The 21302-nt window shown below is 52.3% G+C and overlaps 1 protein-coding gene across 2 annotated transcripts; it reads right to left on the bottom strand.

The window, feature by feature from the left end:
• Positions 1 to 170: 170 nt before the first annotated feature.
• Positions 171 to 16104, bottom strand: POLR3H (RNA polymerase III subunit H). Of its 2 annotated transcripts, XM_025399182.1 has the most exons (7): positions 16044 to 16097; positions 15639 to 15769; positions 11567 to 11663; positions 3812 to 3898; positions 3246 to 3309; positions 1850 to 2051; positions 171 to 486 (listed from the first exon to the last, which is right to left on the bottom strand). In XM_025399182.1, exons 2-7 carry the CDS (start codon positions 15747 to 15749, stop codon positions 433 to 435), a joined length of 615 nt encoding a protein of 204 aa, XP_025254967.1. In that variant the 5' UTR covers positions 15750 to 15769; positions 16044 to 16097; the 3' UTR covers positions 171 to 432. The 2 variants fall into 2 exon arrangements, with proteins under 2 accessions (XP_025254967.1, XP_025254968.1); XM_025399183.1 differs by lacking the exon at positions 3812 to 3898 and having other exon boundaries at positions 15639 to 16104.
• Positions 16105 to 21302: the final 5198 nt, after the last annotated feature.

Raw genomic sequence — 21302 nt, 5'->3', positions numbered from 1 at the left:
CACCAGGCTCGGCCAGCCTGGGGCAGCCCAGAGCTCACAGCCCCCACGTGCTGCCACCTGGTGGGGGTTGGGGGAGCCCATCTCTGCGGTAAGAGAGGCTATGCTGTCCCAGCGACAGGAACTGAGTGACCTCAGATCATAACACTGGCCATTGAGACAAGGGTGGCCCCTTCCCTTCTGATGCTGCCATTGTTTATTAAATGGCTTTGCTGTCACTGAAAGCAGCGACTTGAGAAGCTCCGGGGGGAGGAGCAGGGCCTAGATGTTGGAGGAGGGGGGCAAGCTGGTGGGCACTCCTGGCCCTGCCCCACTGTCCAGCTCGAGACACATTAGCCTCAGCTGCTGTTAGCATCAGCCTTAGCTGCTCTTGTCTTCACAGACTGCCGTAGCACCTTCCTGCAGGCTGGTAGGGTCCACTGTCCAGCCCCAGGGCTAGTTGCTGGTCCACCAGGAGAGAAGGCCCAGGCCTGGCTCACTGATGGATCCCTGCCAGGGATAGAGAAAGAACACGCACATTTCACTGACACGCTGGCTTGAACCAACCTGGACGGGAGGTGAGGGGAGCCCAGCAGGCCCAGCACAGGCAAAGTGGAGGAGCAGCACACGGCAGCCCAGAGGCTCTGGAGAGACGTGGGAGCCACAGCAGTGCTCCTGGATGGGCATGCAGCATGCAGGGCGCAGACCCCTCTCCAGGGACCCCAGGCCCTGATAGGGTCAGGGACCCTTCCTCACCCTCAGGCCTGCCCTCCAGGGCCACCCAGATTCTAACTGGCAGGAAGGCTGAGCAAACATGAGGCCCATGCTCCAGACACATCCAACAGGGAGCAGCCTTGAGGGCCACTTTTCCCTGGAGCCCTCCCTTTTATTTCACTGTTTTAATGCTGCTCCTACAGGGAGCCCTACCTATTTATTTATTTATTTGTATTTGTATTTTTTGAAACGGAGTCTCGCACTGTCACCTGAGCTGGAGTGCAATGGCGCGATCCCGGCTCACTGCAACCTCTGCCTCCCGGGTTCATGCCATTCTCCTGCCTCAGCCTCCCCAGAAGATGGGACTACAGGTGCCTGCCACTCACACCCAGCTAATCTTTTGTATTTTTAGTAGAGATGCGGTTTCACCATGTTAGCCAGGATGGTCTTGATCTCCTGACCTTGTGATCCGCAAGCCTCGGCCTCCCAAAGTGCTGGGATTACAGGCGTGAGCCACTGCGCTCAGCAGTCCTACCTTTAATCTCAGGGCTTTGATCTCTCCCAAACCCCTTCCTTGATTTCTTTCTCCCTCAAACGCCTCCCTACCCCCAGTTTTTTAAAGACAGCGTCTCATTCTGTTGCCCAAGCTGTAATTCAGTGGCACAACCTTGAACTCCTGGGCTCAAGGGATCCTCCCACCTCAGCCTCCCAAGTAGCTGGGACCACAGGGCACACCACCATGCCCTGCTAATTGATTTTTGTAGAGACAAGCTCTCACTTTGTTAGCCAGGCTGGTCTCAAACTCCTGGCCTCAAGCAATCCTCCCACTTTGGCCTCCCAAAGTGCTGGGGTTACAGATATGAGCCACCGCACCTGGCTTCAAAGCCTGTTTATCATTGGTCGTGTCCAGCATGAGCTCTGTCCCCCTTGCAAGCTGACTTGCCCACCCCACCAGCAGCCATGTACCTTTATTGCCTCACAGCCCTGGCCTACAGAAACCCAGGCTCTCCAGGGAGAAGTGACCAGCCAAGGCCCCCCCAACAGGATCCCTGACCTGCTGGGGGAGATCCCAGAGCAGAACCCAAAGGACACAGCCTCCAGCCCTGCACTCCGGCTCTCCCGCCTCCATGGTGGTTTCAGTGCCATCAGGGCCACTCACCACAAGCGTGTATGGAGCCTCCTTCTTTGGCAGCTCCTCACTGGAAGTGGTGGCATCTGCTGAGCTGGGCCCCGTGGGGGACGTGTCAACAAAGCTCTCGTCCACCACCCGGAAGCGGATCTCCTCGCCGGTGTCCATGTAGAGGTCGTGCGCTCCTTCCTCCGTCTCATACTCCCACACCCACACCTGCTCCGCTTCGTCGCTGAGAGGGTCCAGGGTCAAGGCAGCAACCAGATCGTGGGAGGGGCTTCCCTCAGCACCCCCCACCCCAGGAGAAACCAATCCCAGGGTGAGATCACTGTGGCTGGGAAGTCACAGCAAAAGCAGGTCCCAGCCCCATGTGCAAGGCCTGGGCCAAACAGCGAAGAGCAAGCGCTCTTGGATGCCAGGACCGAGGATGGGGAACACAGGGCCCCCAGTCAGACACCGCGGCCAGACGCACATGGATCTCAGAGCACCAGAGCAGGAGGGGACGAGACATGGTCCAAGTCCCACCTCTTAAGAGCAACCTGGGCCTCCTGCCACGGGGCCCCACATACCCTTTTCATCAAAGCCTTGCAACAGGCTGATGGGCACCCAAGGACTTGCCGTTTCCAAGAGGATGTAGTGGGATGGGAGGTCACCTACCCAGTTGGATGACAGCTGGTGAGAGAACCAGCCGCGCTGCGCCAGGTTTTCTAACACATCCTGGAGTCACACACAGACCCAGAGCCGTGCGGCCACCCAGCCAGGGCAGCCCCCCTTGGCCCTCCATCGCCCCCAGCAAAGCCCACACAGGGGAGCCATGGGTTCTCTGGTGGCAGTCCCACTGTTGGGTCCTGCCTCTGTGCCAGGTCCCGTGCTGTGCACCGTGAGTACAGCTGTGACACATCAGAGTCCTTCCTAGTGAGGAGTCTCAGATTCATGGATAGCCCCACAGAAACAGACAACCCCAGTACAGCAAGGTGAGGGGTGGGACAGGGACAACGGAGGCCCAGAAGGAACACATCTCAGCCCATGACCCAGCACACAGGCAAGGCCTCACGTCCCAGGGACCAGCGTAAGCCTCCAGGGCAAGTGATCTTTAAGACGACTGCTGCAGGGAAAACCTAAGCAAAGTGAACCAGAAATGAATGGTGTCCCCCGGGACACCACAGCTCTAATGGTGTGCAGTGTACAACCCAGACAGCCAAGCCTGACAGCCCCGACAAAGACAGGCACGTGGGCATCACTTCACTCCCTGAATGGGAGGCACAGACAGGCTGGTGCCTCTGGAGCAAAAGCACAGGCTGGGGGCAGGCACGGAGGCCAGTGGCATCAGGTTACAGGACCCAAAGGCCACCCTAAAGAGTGGGGACCTTCCTTTGGAGAGGCCTGAGCTCCTCTGTGACAAACCACTTTAACCTTGGGAGGATACAACTTGGCTGGCTGCTGCAGTGACTCTGGGGGGATGAGAATGTCATCGAAGAAGCCTAGAGAGACTGGAAGGAAGGAAGCAGGTGACGGCCTGAGATGAGGGTTCCCAGTAGACACCAAACATTGCAGGGTCTGATGCTTGACAGGCAAGCCCTGCCCTGGGCTGCTCATGAGGTGGATGTCATTATGGAAAACTAGGCCCCTTCCCCACCTAATGCCTCTGCCTACACCACCCACACAGCCGAGCAGCCCTGGGCAAAGCCCGGAGCACCTAGTCCCCAAAACCTCTGCACACAACAGGGACCAGTGGGCGCTGAAGACTCCCAGTCACTTCCACCAGCTTCAGTGCCTACCCTGAAGCCCAGAGTGATGGCCTGACAGTGAAACCTCACTGCTGACGGAGGTCCTCACACAACACATGAGAGGGAGGGTGGGCAAGCCTCTCTGACACCACGGGGAAGGTTCAGCCTCAACACCTGAGCCCTCCCCTGACCATGTGGATGGGCACAGACCTCCTGCCCCCACAGTGTTCCCAAGTCTTGTCTGAGGCATCAGGGCCACTGTTACCGTGTACTCCTTCTGGGCTGCAGCCTTTGATCTTCCCAATTAGAATCTCGTCTAGGAATGGATGAAACACCACGTAGCGAAAATGGACTGGAAATGAAGAAAGCCCGTCAGTGACGCTGACTGGGGCCCCAGCGCACTCCCATGTCACCCTCAGGTGCCAGCACACCCGGGGGCCTGTGTGGCTGCTCCATGCCACATCCCCCTGCAGGCCCCAGACCCTCCCCTTGTCTCCTGCAAGTTCACAGCATGGCCCCCACAAGGTGCCAGCAGCAGCTGTCCTAGAATTGGGCACTCCCAAAACTGCCAGGTTACTCACACCTGAGCCCAGACTCTGAGCCATCAGTGGCTCCAAAGTCAATTTCAACCTCCCTTCAGGCTCTCCTTCAGCTCCTAAAAAGGGCAGAAGCAACTGGTAAAGAAAGCAGGGTTTGAAGCTGGGCACAGTGGCTCACGCCTGTAATCCCTGCACTTTGGGAGGCTGAGGTGGGCAGATCACGAGGTCAGGAGATCAAGACCATCCTGGCTAACACAGTGAAACCCCATCTGAACTAAAAATACAAAAAAATTAGCCGGGCGCGGTGGCGCGCGCCTGTAGAGTCCCCGCTACTCGGGAGGCTGAGGCAGGAGAATGGTGTGAACCTGGGAGGTGGAGCTTGCAGTGAGCCGAGATCACGCCACTGCACTCCAGCCCAGGCGACAGAGCGAGACTCCGTCTCAAAAAAAAAAAAGGATGAGTCTAAAGAACCATCAAGAGGAAGGAAGCTGGGGTGGTGGTTCATGCCTGTAATCCCAGCACTTTGGGAGGCCGAGGCAGGCGGATCATGAGGTCAGGAGATTGAGACCATCCTGGCTAACACGGTGAAACCTCGTCTCTACTAAAAATGCAAAAAATTAGCCGGGCGTGGCGACAGGTGCCTGTAGTCCCAGCTGCTTGGGAGGCTGAGGCAGGAGAATGGCATGAACGCGGGAGGTGGAGCTTGCAGTGAGCCGAGATCGCGCCACTGAACTCCAGCCTGGGTGACTGAGCGAGACTCCATCTCAAAAAAAATAAATAAATAACCCAAAAATTACTAGCTAGGCAGGCCTGGCATGGTGGCTCATGCCTGTAATCCCAGTACTTTCGGAGGCCAAGGCAGGTGGACCACCTGAGGTGAGGAGTTCAGCACCAGCCTGACCAACATGGAGAAACCCCGTCTCTACTAAAAATACAAAATTAGCTGGGCATGGTGGTGCATGCCTGTAATCCCAGCTACTGGGGAGGCTGAGGCAGGAGAATCACTTGAACCCGGGAGGCCGAGGTTGCAGTGAGCTGAGATCGAACCACTGTACTCCACTTGGGTGACAAAGCGAGACTGCATCTCAAAAAAAAAAAAAAAAAGCTGGGCATGGTGGCAGGCACCTGTAATCCCAGCTACTCAGAAGGCTGAGGTACCAGAATTATTTGAATCTAGGAGGCAGAGGTTGCAGTGAGTGACCCTGTCACTGCCTTCAAAAAATTTTTTTTAAAAAGTAGCACAGTGGTTTCCAGGTGCTGGCGGAGTGGGCAATGGGGAATTAGTGTTAAATGGCTAAGGAGCTCCAGTCTGGGATGATGAAAAAGTTTTTTTGTTGTTGTGTTTTTTTGTTGAGACAGAGTTTCACTGTCGCCCAGGTTGGAGTGCACTGGCACCATCATGGCTCACTGTAGCTTCAAACTCCCAGGCTCAAGTGATCCTCCCGTCTCAACCTCTCAAGTAGCTGAGACTACAGGAACATGTCATCATGCCCAACTCATTTTTTGTAATTATTTATTTATTTATTTATTTATTCGAGATGGAGTTTTGCTCTTTTTTTCCAGGCTGGAATGCAATGGCGCGATCCTGGCTCACTGCAACCTCCGCCTCCCGGGTTCAAGCGATTCTCTGCCTCAGCCTCCTGAGTAGCTGCGATTACAGGTGCCCGCCACCATGCTCAGCTGATTTTTGCATTTTTTTAGAGACAAGGTTTTACCATATTGCCCAGGCTAGTCTCAAACTCCTGGGTTCAAGTGATCAGACTCCCAAAGTGCTGGAATTACAGGCACGAGCCGCCACATCTGCCCTATGAAAAAGTTCTGGAGGTGGGCCGAGTGCAGTGGTTCACGCCTGTAATCCCAGCACTCTGGTAGGCTGAGGCAGGAGAATCACAAGGTCAGGAGATTGAGACCATCCTGGCTAACACAATGAAACCCCATCTCTACTAAAAATACAAAAAATAATTAGCTGGGCGTGGTGGCCGGCGCCTGTAGTCCCAGCTACTTGGGAGGCTGAGGCAGGAGAATGGCGTGAACCCGGGAGGCGGAGCTGGCAGTGAGCCGAGATGGCACCACTGCACTCTAGCCTGGGCGACAGAGCAAGACTCCGTCTCAAAAAAAATAAAACAAGAATATGAATGTGCCTAATGCCACTGACCTGTACACTTAAAATGTTTAAATTGGTAAATTTCATGTTATATATATTTTACAATAGAAAAAAATGAAACAAAAAAAAAGAAAAAAAAAGAAAAAAATGAAACAAATGATAAACCTGTTAAAAAAGGCAAAAAAAAAAAAAAAAAAACAGGCCAGGCATGGTGGCTCACACCTATAATCCCAACACTTTGGGAAGCCAAGGCAGGCCGATTGCCTGAGGTCAGGAGTTAAAGACTATCCTGGCGAACATGGTAAAACCCCATTTCTACTACAAATACAAAATTTAGCTAGGTGTGGTGGTGGGCACCTGTAATCTCAGCTACTCGGGAGGCTGAGGCAGGAGAATGGCTTGAACCCGGGAGGCAGAGAGGTTGCAGTGAGCCAAGATCGTGCCACTGCACTCCAGCCTGGGCAATAGAGAAGACTCTGTCTCAAAAAAAAAGAAAAGAAAAAAAGGTGGGGGGTGTCTCTGCACCGACTCTGGCTGAGGAAGCTGCCTGATTTGCAAATCAATAAAATATTTTAAAATGTTAAAAAATAGGCTGGGCGCGGTGGCTCACGCCTGTAATCCCAGCACTTTGGGAAGCCGAGGCAGGCAGATCACGAGGTCAGGAGATCGAGACCATCCTGGCTAATACGGTGAAACCCCGTCTCTACTGAAAATACAAAACATTAGCCAGGCATGGTGGTGGGCGCCTGTAGTCTCAGCTTCTAGGGAGGCTGAGACAGAAGAATGGCGTGAACCCGGGAGGCGGAGCTTGCAGTGAGCAGAGATGGCGCCACTGCTCTCCAGCCCAGGAGACAGAGTGAGACTCCGTCTCAAAAAAAAGAAAAAAAAAAAAGTTAAAAAATAAATAACTAAAGGTGGCCACAAAGGAGCACTGCTCTGGAGCTGAGACCAGGGCCCCCGATCAGAATGGGGCAGGCGGGGGCAGGGTACAGCAGGTCCCAGGCTGGGAGGGTGTGGAGAACAGGGGCTGACACCAAATAACGAGGGGTAGACTTAGCCAATGGGGGTCAGGGTCCCATGCCACAAAGGTCATCGTCTGTGAGCACGCCCTACGTGCCCGGCACTAGACCAAAGCTTCGATCAGATTTGCTCATTGACTCCTCACAGATATTTAATGAGGGAGGAAGGTTCTATTACTGTCATTATACTGTGTGCACAGATAGGGAAACCGAGTCTCAGAGAGGTAGAGCAACCGCTCCCAAGGCCCAAGCAAATAAATATTTCTCTGAACAAAGGTGAAGGCACAGCATGACCTGGTGCTGAGCCCTTCCAGCACTGGCTTGGTGACAGCCCTGAGTGAGGCGGCAGGGTTGCAGGAGTGGGAGCAGTGGGAACAGGGCCTGGGGTCAGGCGTCAGCCTCAAAGCATGGCAATTGGTTCCCACAACAAAAATCACAGCTCACCCTGCATGGTGCTCAGCGGGAGTTTTATAGCTGCAGGGTTAACCCCATTGTACAGAGGAGGAAACTCAGGCTGAGAGAGGCAGAGGTACCCACCCAAGGTCCCCATCCAGGAGGCCAGAGCCAGAATTAATTCAAATCTAGGTCCCTGTGATCACTCCATGCCTCCCACCTGATTCCCAAGAAAACAGAGACCCAGGAGAGATGAGGGTGGGGGCTAATAAAAGTCAGCAGTAGAAATCTTCCAATTGAATAGACAGAATTTCCTCCAACATTTTTTTTTTTTTTGAGACGGAGTCTCTCTCTGTCACCCAAACTGGAGTGCAGTGGCGTGTTCTTGGCCTCATGGGTTCAAGCGATTCTCCTGCCTCCACCTCCACCTCCCAGGGAGCTGAAATTACCAGCACGCACACCACCATACCTGGCTAATTTGGTTTTTTTTTTGAGACACAGTCTTGCCCTGTCGCCTAGCCTGGAGTGCAGCGGCACAATCTCGGTTCACTGCAACCTCTGCCTCCCAGGTTCAAGCAATTCTCCTGCCTCAGCCTCCTGAGTAACTGCGATTACAGACATATGCCACTACACCCAGCTAATTGTTTTTTTTTTTTTTTTTTGAGACAGAGTCTCATTCTGTCACCCAGGCTGGAGTGCAGTGGCCGGATCTCAGCTCACTGCAAGCTCCGCCTCTCGGGTTCACGCCATTCTCCTGCCTCAGCCTCCCAAGTAGCTGGGACTACAGGCACCTATCGCCACACCCGGTTAATTTTTTGTATTTTTAGTAGAGATGGGATTTTACCATGTTAAGCCAGGATGGTCTCGATCTCTTGACCTCGTGATCTGCCCGCCTCGCCTCCCATAGTGCTGGGATTACAGGCCTGAGCCACCGTGCCTGGCCCAATTTTTGTATTTTTAGTAAAGATGGGTTTCACCATGTTGGTCAGGTTGGTCTCGAACTCCTGACCTCATGATCCGCCCACCTCAGCCTCCCAAAATGCTGGGATTACAGGCGTGAGCCACCATGTCCGGCTTTTTTTTTTTAAATTTTTAGTAGAGACGAGATTTTGCCATGTTGGCCAGGCTGGTCTTGAATTCCTGACCTCAGGTGAAACACCCACCTTGGCTTCCTGAAGTGCTGGGATTACAGGCATGAGCCGCCACACCCGGCCCCAGTGTGACTTTTTTCTCCAAGTTTTTCTGCAATTTCTAGTACCTATTACCACTTGTCTCCTGGACAACCAAGGCCCCTGTCCAAATGCGGAGACTGGGCTCAGCTCGGCCTCCTTCTCTGTAAACAGAGGCCCTCGTGGTTGTTTTCACATCACAGTCTTATTTCTCTGCTAATGAAAATGCTCCTAGTCCATACAAAGACAGCCCGTCTCTTCGGCCTCTCAGCGTAGCATGGTAACATCTATGTGAACTAGGGCCGGGCGCGGTGGCTCAAGCCTGTAATCCCAGCACTTTGGGAGGCCGAGACGGGCGGATCACGAGGTCAGGAGATCGAGACCATCCTGGCGAACACGGTGAAACCCCGTCTCTACTAAAAAATAGAAAAAAACTAGCCGGGCGAGGTGGCGGGCGCCTGTGGTCCCAGCTACTCGGGAGGCTGAGGCAGGAGAATGGCGTAAGCCCGGGAGGCGGAGCTTGCAGTGAGCCGAGATCGCGCCACTGCACTCCAGCCTGGGCGACAGAGCGAGACTCAGTCTCAAAAAAAAAAAAAAAAAAACATCTATGTGAACTAATTAATTCGCTGAATGGCTGGACACAGACACCAGGCAGTCTCACAGCATACTCTGGAATGTTCTGGCATCTCTGTGCTGAGAGGCTGACCAGTATGGACTACCACAGGGCTTATCCATCACAGGCTCATGTGACAACCACCTGGCACCTTGTTCTAAAACAGCCTTTGGGGCCGGGGGCAGTGGCTCATGCCTATAATTCCAGCACTCTGGGAGGCCGAGGTGGGCGGATCACGAGGTCAGGAGTTCGAGACCAGCCTGATCAACATTGTGAAACCCCGTCTCTACTAAAAATACAAAAATTAGCCAGGTATGATGGTGCATGCCTGCAATCCCAGCTACTCAGGAGGCTGAGGCAGGAGAATCACTTGATGCCAGGAGGTGGAGGTTGCAGTAAGTCAAGATCGCGCCACTGCACTCCAGCCTGGGCGACAGAGTGAGACTCCGTCTTTAAAATAAAATTAAAAAAAAAAAAAAAAAAATTGGCTGGGTGCGGTGGCTCACACCTGTAATCCCAGCACTTAAGGAGGCCAAGGTGGGTGGATCACAAGGTCAGGAGATCAAGACCATCCTGGCTAACACGGTGAAACCCCGTCTCTACTAAAATTACAAAAACTTAGCCAGGCGTGGTGGTGGGTGCCTGTAATCCCAGCTACTCAAGAGGCTGAGTCGGGAGAACGGCGTGAACCCAGGAGGCAGAGCTTGCAGTGAGCCGAGATCGCACCACTGCACTCCAGCCTGGGCAACAGTGCAAGACTCCGTCTCAGAAAAAAAGCATTTGGGCCCATCCCCCAAGATTCTGACTCAGGAGGCTTGGGGCAGGCTGAGAACTGTGCTTCTGAGTGTCCAAGGGATGGCAGGCTCGGTGCCTGCACTCTGGGAGCCTGAACCCTCTCAATGGGCCTCTCACTGTCTTCTACACTGGCTTGGTCCAGACATGAGAATGAAGAATGCCCCTCTCCCGGGGCTCAGCACCTCCCTTGACTGCTGGTCCCCACTCCTCTCGGCGTGGTCCTCTCTCTACTCCTCCCTCTTTCCAGGATCTGGTAATCACCCTCCCATCCTTGGATGCACACCCCTTTGCAATGTAACTGCACTTTCTCCCACCCAGAGGTGAAGTCGATTTCTCCATACCCTCACCCTAGCCAATGGGATGGAAGCAGAGGCTTGAGAAGTACTTATGCACTGAACTTTGGAAACTTAAAACCGCCAAGCCCAGCCTGGCCTACTGAAAGATGAGACCATGTGGGGCAGAGATGGGCCAGCCCAGCCCAGGCTCCCAGTAACCAACCAATCTGCCAACCTTCAGAATGTGAGACCATCCTAGATCGTCCAGCCCCAGGCCAGCCAGCCCAGAGGAAAACCACCCAACTGACCCACAGAATAGGGAGAAACAATCCAAGCTGATAAGTCACTGAGTGCTCGCTAGGTGCTAAGGCTCGGTCCTAAGAGCTTTCATGTATTAACTCCTTAATCCTCACAACGGTCTTGGAATATAAAATCTATCCTGAACTGCACCTGACAGATGAGGAAGCAGAGGCACAGAGCCATGACATATACTGCCAGGACACACAGCTATTAAGAGGCAGAGTTCAGCTTTGAATCTCGAGACCACACTCTTACTTACTGTGTCCTACTATCGAAGTCCCCTCCCACAGCCAGCCTGCTGATCCCCCTTCCGCCTGCTCTCCACAGGCAGTGGGCAGTCCGAGGAATGGACAAGGTGCAGGGCTCAGTAGCAATGAGACCAAAAGGGCACAGACATAGAGCTATGATGTCAGAGCTAAAGAGGACTTGAGAACCACCTAGTCCACATCCCAGGCCTCACAGATGAGGAAACAGAGGCCCAGAACAGATAAGTCTGCCGCTGTCACCGGGTCAATTCCTGGCCAATTCAGGATGAGGCCCCAGGTCTCTCAACCTCCAGGACTCCCAGCACCCTCTGGCCATCTCTTTGGCTTTAACCTTTTAAAATTTTTAAATATTTTATTTATTTATTTATTTATTTAAAGACAGGGTCTTACTATGTTGCCCAGACTGGCCTTGAACTCTGTGGCTCAAGAGATCCTTCCACCCTCAGCCTTACAGGCACACACCACTGAACCTGGCTTTGGTTTGAACTTTTGCTACAGAAAACTGAGCCCCAAGAAACCCAATGCCCCAGGGACAGAAGATACCCACCTTTGGTGTGCGATGCGCCATCCCCAGGGAATACATAGGCATCCTCCAGTTTGGTGATATCAAACAGACATATGCAGAGTCCCACGTTGTACACGACCTGCATGCATACAAACATAGACACACAAGTACACATGGACACAGAGTGACCACAGGCCCAGCTCCCAGGCAGTCTGAACCCCTCACAACCGCAAGCAAGCCATGATTATTTCCTTTATAAGGTGAAAATGAGTTTGTGGAGGAAACCACGGTAAGGAACCTCAGAACGATGCAGAGATCTGGAAGGAGCAGGGCCTCGGGTGACAAAACAGGTCCAGGTTCCAAGGCCAGCTCTACCACCCACTGTGTGACTGCCAAGAGGGTCACTTCACCTCTCTGAGCCTCAGTCTCCCCATCAGAGAATGGGAAATACCAGGCGGCAGGGTTATAAAATAAAGAGAGATAACAGATGTGAAGCCCCTAGCCTAGTGCCTGGCTCGTGTGCTGAAAACAATCATCATTGAGGATCTTTGTTATTACTAGTGAGGACCAGTGACAGGAATGCTAGCTAAACGTGCAGTCTCCGACATCCCAAAGCCAATGCCAGAGCTCACAGTTTAGTAAGCGTCAGAACCATTGTGCTCACAACATCTTAGACACACAGATGCAGCCACAGGGACTGCAGCTGGCAGAGGGACACATGACCTAGGCCCCAAGAATGTGCAGAAATCCCATGCCCCCACCCCACACCATGGTGGTTCAAACAACTGGCTACTCAGTGTCTGCTTATCTGCCACCATGTCATCACCCCCACTTAGAACCCTTGCAGGAACTGTCCAAGAATTAGCAAGAAGCTCAGAGAACTCAGAGTTGTGGCCAAACCTCACCAAGATAAGGCCACAAGATCCATGCCCTTTGTCAGACCATGGATTTCTGTTTGGGTCTCCTCTCAAATGATTCATCTAATTGACTACTATAAGACTTGTCCCAACAGGACCTGTACTCCAAAGGGACTCCATTCCCTTCTTGGACTTTCTACCCCTTCTCTCTCCACAAGGTCCGTACCTCATCCCCCAACAGACCCTCACCTTCAACCTCACAAAGTAACTAGCAGCCATCCACTTAAAGACTCCATGAGTTCCCTTCACCACCTAACAACCTTCAAATCAACCTCACCTCTTCTGAAGGGACTGCCTCAGGAAGCTGAGCTTCCTCTTTCTGGCTCCTTCTCAGTCCATCACCTCCTGATGCTCCACGGATAAAGACCAGTACCTCATCCTACAGGGCTGTGTGGCCTGGCCCCCACCCACCTTTCCAGCCTACCCTTCCCTCTGCCCAAGCCACACCAGCCTCTTCCACACCATGGTGGGTGTTGTACCCCTTCTTCTTCTTTTTTTTTTTTTTTGAGGCAAAGTTCCACTCTTGTCACCCAGGCTGGAGGGCAATGGCACGATTTCAGTTCACTGCAACCTCCGCCTCCTGGGTTCAAGTGATTCTCCTCCCTCTGCCTCTCAAGTAGCTGGGATTACAGGCGCCCACCACCATGCCCAGCTACAGCTACTTTTTGTATTTTTAGTAGAGATGGGGTTTCACCATGTTGGACAAGCTGGTCTCGAACTCCTGACCTCGGGTGATCCACCAGCCTCAACCTCTCAAAGTGCTGGGATTACAGGTGTGAGCCACCGCGCCCTGTCTGTATTCCTTCTTCACAGGGCCTGTGCACATGCCAGTTCCTGCCTTCAGGGCTCTTCTCTCCACCCAGTCCCCTCCCACCCCAGAAAGGAATCCTCTGGTTGGCTCTACTTCACCATCAGATCTCAGTTCCAACCCCACCTCCTCACCAAAGCCGCAGGTTCCCTCATTCCAGGGGATGGTCCTTTGTTCCCACAGGTGTGTGAACACCTGTCCCTCATAGCATTTACCTCAATTTGTCACCACACCCTCAACTATGGACCCCTCTCATTCATATCTGCTTTTCCCAGCACACTATAGCTCAGAGCCTTGCCTCTGTTTCATTCAACAGACAAATGGCTGGGTGCAGTGGCTCACGCCTGTAATCCCAGCACTATGGGAGGCTGAGGCAGGCAGATCACCTGAGGTCAGGAGTTTGAGACCAGCCTGGCCAACATGGCGAAACCCTGTCTCTACTAAAAGTACAAAAATTAGCCGGGCGTGGTGGCAGGCACCTGTAATCCCAGCTACTCAAGAGGCTGAGGCAGAAGAATAGCTTGAACCCAGGAGGTGGAGGTTGCAGTGAGCCAAGATTGCACCACTGCACCCCAGCCTGGGCGACAAGAGCGGGACTCTGTTTAAAACAAAAAAACCAAAAAACAAAAACATAAAATTATGGAACACCTACTGGTGCCAGGCTCTGGCTAAGTGAGGGGATACTTCAGGGAAGAAGACAGATAAGTCCCTGCTCTCAAAGAGAGGGAAAGGAAAAAGTCTAAGATGGAAAGAGTGATGCGACACAGAATACCTGGAAAGGGAGGACTGCCAGAGAAATGGCAGTGGGAGGACCTCTCAGCTGGCACTAAGGCACATAGGCACGGCGCAGAGATGGCGCACAAATATTGGCTGCTAGAATGAAGGGATGAACCTCCTGACAGTTAGTTAACTCTGTACTACTAGAACTGTTCATCTTCACAAAAACAATGCACTGGCCCAGAGCGGTGGCTCACGCTTGTAATCCCAGCACTTTGGGAGGCCAAGGTGGGGAGATCAAGAGATCGAAACCATCCTGGCCACATGGAGAAACCCCGTCTCTACTAAAAATACAAAAATTGGCCGGGCACGGTGGCTCACGCCTGTAATCCCAGCACTTTGGGAGGCCGAGGCGGCGGATCACGAGGTCAGGAGATCGAGACCAACCAGGCTAACATGGTGAAACCCCGTCTCTACTAAAAATCCAAAAAAAATTAGCCGGACGTGGTGGCGGGCCCCTGTAGTCCCAGCTACTTGGGAGGCTGAGGCAGGAGAATGGCGTGAATCCGTGAGGCAGAGCTTGCAGTGAGCCGAGATCGCGCCACTGCACTCCAGCCTGGGCGACAGAGCGAGACTCCATCTCAAATAAATAAGTAAATAATAAAAATAAAACTAAATACAAATACAAATACAAAAATTAGCTGGGCATGGAGGCGCGTGCCTGTAGTCGTCCTAGCTACTCGGGAGGCTGAGGCAGGAGAATTGCTTGAACCCAGGAGGCGGAGGTTTGCAGTGAGCCAAGATTGCGCCACTGCACTCCAGCCTGGGCGACAGAGCAAGACTCCGTCTCGGGGAAAGAAAAAAAAAAAAAAAAAAGAAACGAAACAAAACAAAAACAACAAAAAACCAATGCATGGNGTCTCTACTAAAAATCCAAAAAAAATTAGCCGGACGTGGTGGCGGGCCCCTGTAGTCCCAGCTACTTGGGAGGCTGAGGCAGGAGAATGGCGTGAATCCGTGAGGCAGAGCTTGCAGTGAGCCGAGATCGCGCCACTGCACTCCAGCCTGGGCGACAGAGCGAGACTCCATCTCAAATAAATAAGTAAATAATAAAAATAAAACTAAATACAAATACAAATACAAAAATTAGCTGGGCATGGAGGCGCGTGCCTGTAGTCGTCCTAGCTACTCGGGAGGCTGAGGCAGGAGAATTGCTTGAACCCAGGAGGCGGAGGTTTGCAGTGAGCCAAGATTGCGCCACTGCACTCCAGCCTGGGCGACAGAGCAAGACTCCGTCTCGGGGAAAGAAAAAAAAAAAAAAAAAGAAACGAAACAAAACAAAAACAACAAAAAACCAATGCATGGCTGGAAGGACAGCAACATTTTATCCCCATTTTACAAATGGAAACTGAGGCCCAGAGGGGGTAACTTGCCTGCAATTGCAAAGTAATTTAGAATTGTAGAGTCTGACACTTCCAGTTACAACTCCCTTTTTTAAGCCCATTTTCTTTTGATCCCCTTCAACATCCTGTTTCACGGTGAACAGAAGTTCTGAGACATTAAGCCGCTTGCCCACGGCCAGGGCTTGGCATGACGGAGGCCAGGTCTGCGGCCGGTGGGCGGCGCTGGCTCTCCCGCGCCAAGGCCTGCCCGCGAGCCGTGGGCCCAGTACCTTGTTGGCCAACTTCTTGTTCAGCTCCTCGGCAATGGAGTCGTTGAGCTTCCTCTCAAACTGCCAAGGGGGGATCCGCACCGTGTCCACCATCTCCACCAGGACAAACATCCCGGTCTGCGCTGGGGGCTCTGGGAACGGGAGGGTCAGTCAAGCACCAGGGCCGGGGGCGGGGAGGATCCCCGAGCCCCTTGGTCCCGTCGCGGTCGCTGAGGTCCCCAGGCTGGCAGTGAGGCTGCACGGGGCGGTCTCGGGTGCCCGGTCCGGGCCATGCTCCGCTACTACAACGGGAGGAAACCGAGGCCAGAAGGAGGCGCTCTCTGTTCAGAGCTCCGGGTGCGCGCCCGCGCCGCGCGACCCCGCCACGCCCCGCCCCGCACCCGCGCCACGTGCCGCCGCACGTACCACGCACCACGCACCGCACACAGCCGCTCGGTTTTGCGTGGCTGCGGGCGAGATTCCGAATCCATCGCTTCCGGAAAACCCACCAATAAGAAGCCTCTGTCCGTCCGAGGCGGACAGAGCGTGTACCCGCGCACTGCGTGGGGCGGAGAGAGGGCGGGGAGGGGGCGGGGCCTCCTCCTTTCACAGGAGCAGAGCGTTTTCCCAGCTCCCGACGGCGCTTTCTGGTTGCTAGGCGACCTCCGTGCAATACTGCCTGATTATCCCTCGCCTGGCCTGTGCTTTACCCGCCTTGCTGTCCTCCGCACAGCAGCCAGAGTGATCCTTTGGGAACGCAAACATATATTACCACATCTTCTAAGTTAAAAAAAAAAAAAAAAAAAAAAACACCGCAAACATAATATGCTTAGCACCCTTAAGTGTTCCGGAGACAAGGAGAATTGACAGGAAAGGAACAGTTGGGACTTTTCTGGGATGATGGAAATGTTCTGTATCTTCTTTTCGGTGGTATAACATTGACGTATACAAGTGTCCAAACTAATTGAACTCAGGGCAAGATTTTTGCATTTATTTGTAGACATTATATCCCAATTGAAAAGTGATAATAAATTGGAACAAAAACTACAACCCATTGAACTTAGAATACTAAATCCAAGCCAGGGGTGGCGGTGCACACCTGTAGTCCAGTGATCTACAATCATGCCACTGCACTCTGGCATGGTGACAGTGACACCCCATCTCTAAACGAAAGAGAAGAAGGAGAAGGAAAAGAAGAGAAAGAAGAAAGAGAAAAGCAGAAAGAAAGAAGAAAAGTCCAAAACCTTTATGGTAGTTCACATGGCCTTGCAGGATCTGATCATATCCCCTCCTATAGCCCCATCATGCTCTCTCTCCCCAACATTCCAGTCTCATTCGTCTTCACGTGATAGTTAGCATGGGCTAAAAGAATTTGGTAACTTGCCCAAGATCATGTGTTGACAAGTGGTAGAGATGGGCCCAGTCTGAACCTCACTACCCTGCCTTTAAAAACTGGTGAGGTGTAGATGTATACTGTAGTGTGTTTTAACCAAAATAACAATTTAGGTACTTAAAAAAGTTCCTTGGGGTAAATGACAGAGGCACTTGGAAATGTACGGTGCCTTAATTTGCTGATTTCACAAGCATAGTGATCTCTCAGTGACACTGGCTGCAGTGATGCTAAATGTGGCCTTCCCTGCATGTATGTTTTTATTTTTAGGTCTGCTTCTATAGGATTTGAGGTACTTGAGGACAGGAGCAAATGCTGCTTCAGCTCTTTATTCCCACAATCCCCTAACACATTCCTAGGAAGCATTGAGTAAAGGTGTTTAGGAGATTAACATTAATTCTTCCTCTCAAATGCTTCCTCTTTATTCCACTCCCATTACTATTGCTTTGGTTCAGGCCTTTTTTTTTTTTTTTTTTTTCTTTTGAGATGGAATCTTGCTCTGCCTCCCAGACTGGAGTGCAGTGGCGTGATCTTAGCTCAATGCAACCTCCACTTACTGGGTTCAAACGATTCTCCTGCCTCAGCCTCCCAAGTAGCTGGGATTACAGGCTCCCACCACCACACCCGGTATTTTTAGTAGATATAAGGTTTCACCATGTTGGCCAGGCTGGTCTCCAACTCCTGACCTCAGATGATCCTCCCACCTCGGCCTCTCAAAGTGCTGAGATTACAGGCATGAGCCACCGTGCCTAGCCAATATCTGGTCATTTAAAAGTATGTGGTGGGGCCAGGCGAGGTGGCTAACGCCTGTAATCCTGCCACTTTGGGAGGCCGAGGCAGGCGGATCACGAGGTCAGGAGATTGAGACTATCCTGGCTAACACGGTGAAACCATGTCTCTACTAAAAATACCGAAAAAAAAAAAAGTAGCTGGGCATGGTGGCACACACCTGTGGTCCCAGCTACTTGGGAGACTGAGGCAGGAGGATCATTTGAACCCTGGAGGCAGAGGTTGCAGTGAGCCGAGATTGTGCCACTGCACTCCAGCCTGGCAACAAAGTGAGACTCCGTTTCAAAAAAAAAAAAAAAAAGAGTGTGTCGTGGCCAGGCGTGTGGCTCACGCCTGTAATCCCAGCACTTTGGGAGGCCAAGGTGAGAGGATCACCTGAGGTCGGAGTTCAAGACCAGCCTGACCAACATGGAGAAACCCCATCTCTACTAAAAATACAAAATTACCTGGGCGTGGTGGCGCATTCCTGTAATCCCAGCTACTCGGGAAGGCTGAGGCAGGAGAATTGCTTGAACCTGGGAGGCGGAGGTTCCGGTGAGCGGAGATCGCGCCATTGCACTCCAGCCTGGGCAACAATAGCGAAACTCCATCTTGAAAAAAAAAAGTGTGTGGCACCTCCCTCCCCCCACTCTCTCTCGCTCCTCTTTTCCCCATGTGACATGCCTGCTCCCCCTTTGATTTCCGCCATGATGGGAAGCTTCCTGAGGCATCCCTGGAAGCTGAGCCTATGCCAGCACCGTGCTTGCTGTAAAGCCTGTAGAACCACGAGCCAACTAAACCTATTTTCTTAATTTTTTTTTTGAGACGGAGTCTGGCTCTGTCGCCCAGGCTGGAGTGCGGTGGTGCAATCTCGGCTCACTGAAAAACTCCACTTCCCGGGTTCACGCCATTCTCCTGCCTCAGCCTCCCAAGTAGCTGGCACTACAGGCGCCCACTACCACACCCGGCTAATTTTTTGTATTTTTAGTAGAGACGGGGTTTCACCGTGTTAGCCAGGATGGCCTCGATCTCCTGACCTCGTGATCCGCCCGCCTTGGCCTCCCAACGTGCTGGGATTACAGGCAGGAGCCACTGCAACCGGCCAACCTATTTTCTTTATAAATTAACAAGCTCTGTCGCCCAGGCTGGAATACAGTGGCGCCATCAGGGCTCACTGCAACCTCCACCTCCCCGATTCAAGTGATTCTTCTGTCTCAGCCTCCAGAGTAGCTGGCTGGGACTACAAGCGTGCGCCACCACGCCCGGATAGTTTTTGTATTTTTAGTAGAGACAAGGTTTTGCCATGTTGGCCAGGCTAGTCTCAAAGTCTTGACATCAAGTGATCCACCCGCCTGGGCCTCCCAAAGTGCTGGGATTACAGGCGTGAGCCACCGCGCCCAGCCAGGTATTTCTTTTTCTTTTCTTTTTTCTTTTTTTTTTTTTTTTTTTTGAGACGGAGTCTCTCTGTCACCCAGGTTGGAGTGCAGAGGTGCCATCTCAGCTCACTGCAACCTCGGCCTCCTGAGTTCAAGCGATTCTCCTGCCTCAGCCTCCTGAGTAGCTGAGACTGCAGGCACAGGCCACCACTCCTAGCTAATTTTTGTAGTTTTAGTAGAAACGGGGTTTCACCATGTTGACCAGGCTGGTCTCGAACTCCTGACCTCAGTTGATCCTCCTGCCTCGACCTCCCGAAGTGCTAGGATTACAGGCATGAGCCACCGCGCCTGGCCCAGGTATTTCTTTATAGCAATGTGAGAACGGCCTAAAACAACCCACATGTGATGCTGTTCTCATTCATTCATGCATTCATTCAACATACCGTTGTGCCCAGTTGTTGGAGATGCAATGGAGAAGAAAACTGGGCCTCAAACCCAGCTTCAGCTCAGAGCACTTGGTACTGGAGTTGGGGGGCAGTGGGGCGGGCATTGAGAGAAAGAGAGCGCTTGTACTCTCAGGTAATTAAAAGTATTTGGAGCCAGGCACAGTGGCTCATGCCTATAATCCCAACATTTTGGGAGGCCGAGGCAGGAGGATTGCTTAAGGTCAGTTTGAGACCAGCCTGGGCAACAAAGTGGGATACTGTCTGTACTAAAAAAAAATAAAATAATTAGCTGGGTGTGATGGCACTTGCCTGTAGTCCTAGCTACTTGGGAGGCTGAGATAGGAGGATTGCTTGAGCCCAAGAATTCAAGGCTTCAGTGAGCTTTGATCATGCCACTGCCCTCCAGCCTGGGTGACACAGCAAGACTCTGTCTCTAAAATAAATAATAATATTTGGGCTGATTTACATGGGAAATGAGAACTGATAAACTAAGAGATTAGAGACCTAAGCAGCATCCAGATCAGAGGGCCTTATGATTATATTAACAGCTAACATTCATGAGCACTTACTATATGTCAAGTACTACTTAGGTGCTTTACATGCATTAAGTTTTATCCTCAGAACAGCTGTATACGGTAGGAGGTATTATCATTATCTCACTTACCTCATTGTCTCATTTTGCCTCATCTAAGGCAAATAGAGGTTAAGTCGGTCATTCAAGGTCATAGAGCCAGTAAGTGGCAAACCTGGGACCCAGGCCCCAGAGTCCATAATCATGACCACCAGGCTGTGCCCCACCATGACATTAGCCTGAGGACAGCGAAGGGAGGCCTTGGAAGGCTAGGACAGTCCAGGCGTGGTGGCTTACACCTGTAATCCCAGCACTTTGGGAGGCCGAGACCGGCAGATCACTTGAAGTCAGGAGTTCAAGACCAGCCTGGCCAACATGGTGAAACCCTGTCTCTACTAAAAATACAAAATTAACTGGGCATGGTGGCACACTCCTGTAATCCCAGCTACTCAGGAGGCTGAGGCAGAATCATTTGAGTCTGGGAGGCAGAGGTTGCAGTGAGCTGAGATTGTGCCATTGCACTCCAGCCTGGGTGACAAGAATGAAGCTCTGTCTCAAAAAAAAAAAAAAAAAAAAAAAGAAGGCTAGGACAGGAAAATGACACAGGGACATATCAGCTGGGTAGACAGCGGATGGGAAGGGGATGGAGTGGAGGCACGACCAGGGAGGAGGTTATTGTGTGGCCGCAGCAAAAGATGGCCAGAGCAAGGCTGGTAGCCATGGAGAGTGACGCTGGTCAGAGTCCAGAGGTCTTCAGGGGGTGGAATGGGTGGGATGACCTGGAGGACAGAAGTGGGAGGAGCCAACGCCTGTGGGCTTTAGCCTTCACATTTGAGATGGGAAACTGCAGCGGGGCCAGGCTGGGGGCAGGGGGCCAGCACTGAAGTGGTCAGTGTGTGGGTTACCAGGCTACTGTTATGGTATTCCGCTCACAGGATTGCAACAGAGATGTGTTGGCACATTTGGTTTACTCATTGGTAAAACTAGAGATCAGGCCTCTTCATTAATTCTCCATGTTGCTCCACGGAAGGTTTGAGGTACGAAAACACGCAAGCGGCTTCATCTGCAAGCTCCATGACCACAGGGCTTCTCTACCTATTGCATCCCTGCATGTGCTCTGGCCTAACCCAGTGT

This window comes from Theropithecus gelada, chromosome 10 (assembly GCF_003255815.1).
Source record: "Theropithecus gelada isolate Dixy chromosome 10, Tgel_1.0, whole genome shotgun sequence".
NCBI classification, from domain to species: domain Eukaryota; kingdom Metazoa; phylum Chordata; class Mammalia; order Primates; family Cercopithecidae; genus Theropithecus; species Theropithecus gelada.
The sequence above is the reverse complement of the archived record's forward strand: the minus strand, read 5'-3'. Positions and strand labels throughout refer to the sequence as shown.

Excerpts from the sequence above, each read along its gene's own strand:
- POLR3H (XM_025399182.1), bottom strand. The coding sequence starts at position 15,749 with ATGTTTGTCCTGGTGGAGATGGTGGACACGGTGCGGATCCCCCCTTGG. Across the intron at positions 3,310-3,811 it reads CAGCCCAGAAGGAGTACACG|TCTCTCTAGGCTTCTTCGAT; the intron begins GTAACAGTGGCC and ends CCTTCCTTCCAG. Across the intron at positions 2,052-3,245 it reads CTGCAGCAGCCAGCCAAGTT|CGACGAAGCGGAGCAGGTGT; the intron begins GTATCCTCCCAA and ends GGACCCTCTCAG.